The 8006-nt window shown below is 26.8% G+C and overlaps 2 protein-coding genes across 2 annotated transcripts; both read left to right on the plus strand.

The window, feature by feature from the left end:
- Positions 1 to 1538: 1538 nt before the first annotated feature.
- Phum_PHUM460120 (uncharacterized protein) lies at positions 1539 to 5638 on the plus strand (the record flags this gene model as incomplete). Its single annotated transcript, XM_002429994.1, is given in 13 exon segments — positions 1539 to 1559; positions 1985 to 2241; positions 2342 to 2559; positions 2653 to 2874; positions 2952 to 3120; positions 3215 to 3427; positions 3885 to 4140; positions 4253 to 4379; positions 4395 to 4512; positions 4607 to 4839; positions 4928 to 5169; positions 5276 to 5381; positions 5457 to 5638. 13 exon segments carry the CDS (start codon positions 1539 to 1541, stop codon positions 5636 to 5638), a joined length of 2364 nt encoding a protein of 787 aa, XP_002430039.1.
- A 976-nt stretch (positions 5639 to 6614) lies between these two features.
- Positions 6615 to 7823, plus strand: Phum_PHUM460130 (Selenocysteine-specific elongation factor, putative; the record flags this gene model as incomplete). The annotated part of the gene is made up of 3 exons (XM_002429995.1): positions 6615 to 7007; positions 7089 to 7332; positions 7468 to 7823. The coding sequence occupies 3 exons, from the start codon at positions 6615 to 6617 to the stop codon at positions 7821 to 7823; spliced, it is 993 nt and encodes a 330-aa protein (XP_002430040.1).
- Positions 7824 to 8006: the final 183 nt, after the last annotated feature.

Consider the following 8006-nt stretch of genomic DNA (forward strand, 5'->3'; position numbering starts at 1 on the left):
AAAGAAGCACCCTCTACAAATTTATCTAAGAGAAAGGCTAAAGAAGCACCCTCTACAAATTTATCTAAGAAAAAGGCTAAAGAAGCACCGTTACTTCCTAAAAATAAAAATAAGAAAAAAGGTCTAAAAGTAAAAGAAGAAAGATCATCCATACAGAATTCAAAACCTAAAAATCATCCTAAAGCTGAAATTCAAAAGGAAACAAAAATTTCAAATAAAAATATAGGAGCTACTAAAAAAATTCACAAGCATAATTTTGGGAAGCATACTAAAAAGCGGAAATGGAATTCCAGTACCAAGAAATCTAGGAAGAAAGCATCCATTCTTATGTCAACCGATTTTCACGAAGAGAATATTCCTGAGGTAAAGCTATTTTTACTAAGTAAAGTTCACCTATCGTCTAATGAAAAAGAGAAGATTCAAACCAGTCAAAAATTAGCAAGAACAAATCCAATTAAAAATAACATAAGAGTCAATGAAAAACTTAGTCCTGAATTTAAGGATCCATACGAGGTCAAGAAAAAATCTGGCAAAAATGTTTTATTAAAAATCCGTAACAAGGAAGTTAACAACACAAAACCGTGTTCTGAGTAGTTGATCTAAAGAGAGAGAAATCCAAAATAATAATAATTTAATCCTTTTATTTTCCCATACAGCTAATCATCATTTATTTTATTATTAATCCATTTATTCTTTTTCTAATCATTATTTATGTTTCCTATATAAAATTTTTATATTTTTTAGAACTTATGTCAATTTTGTTTCGAATTTTATGTCTCATAATTTTATTCTTTTATCTTTACTCTTTATGAAACATTGTTCACTAACGAGTATTGCCTAGGAAAGGTTCTACTACTTGCAGCTATAAAGCTTAAAATGATGTTCCTGATAAGAAGCCAATGTGAAGAGATACAACAGTCTACCATACAGAAGACATAGCACCTACTACTACTCAAGGAGTCTCAACCTGGACGGAACCATTCAGAACCCGACATAGGAAACTGTCAAATCCGAACAAGAGGAGAAAACAAATTCTTTTTTCAAAATAATTGTTTTCCGTCTTAAGGGGGGAGGTGTTATGATCCCGTACTCAATATTCACATTTTCAACTTTTTATAAACAAAAGACTGGCGACGAACTCAAATTGTTCTTCTTTAGAAGCGAAGCTTCTAAAGACTCCTTCTTTTATTTTATTTGCAAGTGTTTGCTCGAACATTCGAAACAGTTGACTGACGAAAGACCAAAGTAATATAGGCAAGCTACACAGCTTGGCGTTGGTTCATTTGATTTTTAGTCTAGCTGTAATAAGTTCTTGTTTATTAATATTAGTTTAGTGATAGTTTTAAGTGCTTGTTCATTACTTACAAAAATAAAGAACGAACCGAATATAACAGGACGTTTTAAATATTTAATATTACGGTGGTAAATTTTTTAAAGGGGTAACTTAAAACAAGGGTTGAAATTTAAATAATTAATTAAGTGTAAATTTTAAACGAATTTAAAAAAAAAACACAATTTTTTTTTAAACTGACGTGAATATGTTTGAGTCAAAAACGACGGTAATTAATTACGTAATAATTAAAATAATTAGTAATTTTTTTTAAAAATTTAATGAAACGCGTTTGATGTATTTATTATTATTTTTTTTTTTTTTTTTCAAACCGAAAAACATTTGTTTAGTAATCAACGTTGGAAAATTTTCGAATCGTATTTATATATTCAACTAATAAAAACTTTTATAAATTAACATAAGAAAAATAATTTTTATATACTAATTTCAATATAATTATAATTCTTCTTAGAAGAAAGATTTTAAAGTAATTTGTAAAATTAAATTTTTTTTTTGTTTTTTGTTTTTCTTTTTACACGTCGCCTTGTATTTTTTTACATTAAATTTTTTTTTTTTTTTAAACGAACGAAAAAAAATAAAAACCGGAAATTATAGTAATTAATTAATAAAAAAATTATTAAATTTTTCTTTAAGATAATTGACGGTAATCAAAGAACCGACGTATCAAATAGAAAAGAACCTGGTTTATTTTGTGGAGAAATTGAACAACCGCAAACTTTTATATCGGAAACTTCGTTTGTTAAACTTGTTTTCTACACGGATAATTTTACAGACCAAACATATTTTAGTTTCGATACGAGAGCAGAACAACCCTACGAAGTTTACCTGCGATACGGTCAACATCCAGAGCTTTATCCAAACAGAAGAGGAAAAGTTGATTCATCCGGAGGGTGAGTAACAGCAAAAAAAAAAAAAAAACGCGCGCCAAAAAAAATTATTACTTTAATTAAAAAAAGTAATTTAATTTTTTTTTTTGTTTGAATAATTTAGAAGTTATTGTGAAAGAAGTTTTGAAGATTGTAAATTACAAACGTGTTACGTTCAATCTCCAGCTTATCCTGGAATTTATCCTAGAAATTTGCATTGTAAATACCATTTGAACACCAGGCTGCCTTTTATTAAACTTTACATTGAAAATGAAGAATTTAATATTGACGGTCAAAGGTGTGAAAACATAATGACCTGCCCAATGAGATCCATTTCTTCAGGTTTCTAACATTTATTCATTTATTTTTTACTCGTAACATTTTTTTTTTTTTAAACAATTTTTAATTATTTATAATAAATAAATAAATAATCAGGTTCGCAACATTGTCCATATGATTACATAAAAATATTTGATGGAACAAACGAATCGAGTCCGGTCATAGGTACTTTTTGCGGTATGGGTAAATTTCCTTATTCAATTATCGGAACTGGAAGAGATTTATTTGTTGAATTTGTTAGTTCTCCAGCTGGTCCATTACTTAATACAGGATTTCATTTTAACGTTGGTAATTGGCCCGGACACGTTGAAACAGCTGGTAATAATAATAATAATAATAATATTTTTTTTTTTTATTTTTAATCGATAAATTTAAAAAGAGAATAAAATGTTAAGGTTATAAAAATGGCACGTGTAATTGGATATTAACAAGCGAAGCGTTAACACAATCAAGGGATTCTGAGGGTATATTTTTATCGGTGGCACATTGGTATCCTCCACACACGTCATGCACTTATCTCATGTTGGGACAAAAAAATCAAATCGTACGATTGTATTTTCCAAGGTTGATGATAATTTTTTTTCAATTTTTTATTTTTTTATTTTTTTTTCTTAAAAATGGAGTTTTTATTTATGTATAAAAAAAAAAATTTTTACAGTTTTAGAATAAATAGAATTGAATCTCCGATATCACCGATCGAAGGAGATTGCGGAGAATCATTAACTCTTTACGATTCTTCTTGGCCTGATGATTCTAAAATAATAAAAACATTTTGTGACACGTTTTCAAGAGCAATGGAAAAACATGATTTCGTTTCAACCGGAAACGCATTATTCGTACGTTTCGAAAGTAAAACTGGAAGTTATTCAGGGTTAGTAAACAGTTTTAAAAACACATTAAATAAATAATATAATTTTTTAATTTACGACAGAAATAAGGAGTTAAAAATGAAAATAAATTAGAGAGAGAAAAAGAGCTAGTGGGTGACAGATCAATGTTTTGGAAACCATTTTGAATATTTTCGGTATATATATATATATTCATCGTGACGTGACTTAAAATTTAACAATTTTTAATTTCAATTCCTTTTTCTCTCTCTCTTTTAAATAATAATAATAATAGTATTATTTAATTTAAATTTTATCCTTTTCTCTTTATTTTTTTTTTATTTCTTATTTTAAAAATAAATTGAATTTGAAATTAAGTCCGTTTTCTTTAGAAAACTGATTTTTTTTATGTTAAATAATACGATTAACATGGAGAATAAGGAAAAAAGAAATTTTTTAAATTGCGAGTTTTTTTTTTTCTATAAATTTATTTGTCTACAGGTCATCTTTATATTATTGGGCACATTATGATTTTTTTAATAATACGTCATCTGGAGAAAGAGTACCGAATACAGCTTGCGACGAAGTTTTTCCAAGTTGGAAACATCCAAAAGGTATTTTAAGATCACCGTATAACACTTTGGTTTATAAAAGACAAGGAAACGCAAATCAAGACATAACATGCCTCTATAGATTTATAACAGATAAAAGACTGTATGCCCGCATTGTCCTAACAGTTGAATCAATCAACTTTAAAGTAAGTTTAAATAAATGTCGGTTTGAATAAAATATTGTGTGGCGTTATATATTTTAATTTTCTAAAATAATAATAAATAAGGGTAATATTTGATACGTGTAATCATTTTTAGGATCATCCGTATAATACTCCTTGCACGGAATGTTGGGAAGAACGTTTGGATAAATTACTGATTTGGGAACCTCAAAATAATACATCAGTTTTTCATACGCCCGGAGCATCGTGTCTTTGCAAAAATAGTTCTGTTTATTCAGGTAAAAGTGTGAAAACGATCATTTCAAAAGGTGAAAATTTAAATATGCAGTTAATTGTTGAAGGAACTCATGCAGCGAGTAGTTATTTTAAACATTCCACGCCATTATTTGAAGCGAGGTAATTTTTTTTTTTAAAAGAAAATATAAAATGGTTTCGTGCGTTTAATTGTTAAATAATTAATTAATTAATTAAATGTTCTTTTAAATTAAAGATACGAATTCGTACACGGGCCTTTATGTGGGCCTTCAATACTTTTGCCGGCAACAGATGGTGAACTTCATTTCCCTCATTACGAAGCTCTTGGTTTTGTTGAACCTCCCCGCTACCTCAGATGCCTGTGGGAAATTAGAGTTAATGAGAACAGAGATATTTGGCTTCACTTTGATAAATTCATGTTTACATCCAGAAACTGTGACGATGGAAAATTAAGAGTTTATTTACCCAGTAACTTACTACTTTGAAAATTTTTTATTTACACACGTTTTTTTTTTTCAACTTTAAAACATTTTCCAAAATTTAATTTTTAAAATAGGTAAAGTGGAACCGATTTTAACCGTTTGCGGAGAAAATGTTAGCGCACTTAAAGATATGCCCATATTGACATCGATGCAATTAAGTCAAGGTTTATCAGAATTCGATCATAGAGCTGTTTTTGTCGAATTTGAAGGCACTGGAACTCCAGCAAGAGCGGCATTTAAAATTGCTTGGACCGAATTATTTCACGTTGATAGAAATTCAGCGGGTTTGTTAACTTCCCGTCTCACTAAACTCGAGGTGATTTTTTTTTTTAATTTATTACTTATAATCCTCATAGACGTTTACTGTGTAAAATCCCTAAAAAATTTTTTTACGTTACAAATAATTCTATGTAAATTTACAGGAAACTACAGATGACGGTTGCGAGTTTCCCTGTCCCGGAGATTCTGGATTATGTATTCCGATTCGACTTGTTTGCAACGGTGTAGCAAATTGTCCTAACATAACAGGTTGATAATTTTATTTTTATAAATTAATTTCAATGTCGTTTTATAAAATTAATACTTCTTTATAACCTGATACAGGAGGTCCGAGCGGCGACGAACATCCTGAATTATGCATAAGCACAGAAACAGAAAATGATAGTTGGTTAGCTGTAGGATTAGGAGCTGCAGGAGGTGTTTGTTTTGCAATTATTTGCTTTGCATTATTGTGCCGCTCTTTATGTCGTAAAAGATCTACGGAAGACATTCACGTGCCTTATTAAAAAAAAAAAAATAATTCTTATATGACTGCATTAATATTTGAATGCAATCATTTTATTAAATTAAATTATGTAAATGTAAAAAAAAAAAAACCAAATAAATCAAAAAATATATATATATATATGTCTGGCATTGTTAATAATTAAAAGGAAGTGAAAAAATATAAAAGTACAAAAAAAAAAAAATTTGCAAAAGTGAAAGTGAAGTTACATCTGAATTACATCCATTTTTTTTTCTTCTTCTTCTTCTTAATTGAATCCATCAAAATTATTTATTGCACGGTAAAATTTGAAAATAAACAAATGGTAGGTTATTTAATTTTTAATGAAAGAAAAAAAAAAAAAAAGAAAAAGAAAATTAGTTGCTCATTGTATTGTTTATCGTTTTATTTATTTATTTTTTTTTAATTCACTTTAAAAAATTTTTTGTTTTTAAACTCAACGGTTATTTTTAAAATATAAAAATGTTTGTGTTGAGTTATAATTAAATTAATATTTTTTTATTAAAATATCTTTTCAGGTATAAATTTATTTATTTCTTTTTAAAAATGATGAGTATTTTTTACAAAATGATGGAAACAAAATAATAATATTTTATTTTTTTGGAATAAAATTTTATAATAAATAATTCGATTTTTTTCTTTTTTTTTTTAAATTTTTTTTTTATTATTGTGAAAAATCCTTTAAACTATTTTCTTTCATAGAATAAAAATTCAAAATTTAAAAAGAAAAAAATTTTATGTTGGTAACACTGTACTATAATACGTTAAACTGTGTTTACATTTTTAAATGCTAAGATGTTGAATATAATTTAAATTCAGTAGGATATTAAATTTTTTTTTTTTTTATTATTAATAAATTTTTTAATTATTATAAATTAATTTATTTAGTTTTAATGAAAATAATAATTTTTTTTATTAGAAATTTTTAGTATTCCAAATTACATATAAATTTTTTTATTATTTATTTTAGTATCGAAATGAAAATTCTTAATTTCAATGTAGGACTATTGGGTCACGTAGATTCTGGGAAAACATCTCTTGCAAAAGCTTTAAGCAGTATTTCTAGTACTGCTGCTTTTGATAAAGACCCACAATCACAAGAAAGGGGTATAACATTAGATTTAGGATTTAGTTCATTTAGTGCACCTGTACCTTCTCATTTAACCAACTCACTTTTCGACAAAGTTCAGTATACCTTAGTTGATTGTCCTGGTCATGCATCATTAATAAAAACAATTATTGGTGGCTCACATATAATTGATTTGATGATTTTGGTTATTGATGCATTTAAAGGATTTCAAACTCAAACATCAGAATGCCTTATACTTGGTGAAATTATGAATAAAAAAATGATTGCAGTGTTAAATAAGGTAAAGAGTTTTCAAAATGTACTGATAATCACTTAAATTTTTTTAAAAATTAAATTTATTTATTTTTTAATAACTCTTCAGGTTGATTTATTAAAAGATAAAAATTCAATAGAAAAATTAAAAAAAAAAGTAGAATTAACTTTAAATGGCACAATTTTTAAGGGATGCCCCATAGTAACTGCTTCTGCATTAAACAATGATACAAATGAATTAACAGATGCATTATTAAAAGCAACATTCATTCCTGAACGAAGTGCCGATAAGCCATTTTTGTTTGCCGTTGATCATTGTTTTGCATTAAAGGGTAAAGGAACCATACTAACAGGTAAGTGAAATGTATTTTATCATTACTTTTATTACATACACTGTTTAAAATCAAATCATTTGCAATACAGTATTTACAAATATAATTTGAAAAAATTATTTGATTTTGTTACTTTTAAAAAAATTTAAATTTTAGGTACAGTTCTCCAGGGAAAAGCAAAAGTAAATGATGACATCGAAATTCCTTCCATAGCTTTAACTCGTAAAATTAAATCAATAGAAATGTTTAAAACTCCAGTAGATTCGATAATGCAAGGCGATAGAGCTGGAATATGTGTAACAAAATTTGATCCGAAAACATTAGAAAGAGGTTTAGCATGCGAATTAAATTACTTGCCTAAAATTTATGCAGCCATTATTGATTTTAATAAAGTTAAATATTACAAAAGTGATATATGTTCAAAATCAAATTTTCATATTAATGTAGGATATGAAAATGTCATAGCCAAAATAACTTTATTCGGATGTGAAAAAAATTCAGGTACAGATTAATTATTGTGAGGTTTTTTTTTTTTTTTCAAATTGTTGTGTTTATTACTATTACTATTACTTTTTTTTTTGTAGATGGTGCATCTGAGGAATTTGATTCAAAAAAAGAATATAAATACATTTCGGAATATATTGAATCAAATGATTTAAAAAATCAAAATTTATATTGTTTATTAGAATTTTCAA

Source organism: Pediculus humanus, genomic scaffold (assembly GCF_000006295.1).
Source record: "Pediculus humanus corporis 1103172108240 genomic scaffold, whole genome shotgun sequence".
In the NCBI taxonomy this organism is placed as follows: Eukaryota; Metazoa; Arthropoda; class Insecta; order Psocodea; family Pediculidae; genus Pediculus; species Pediculus humanus.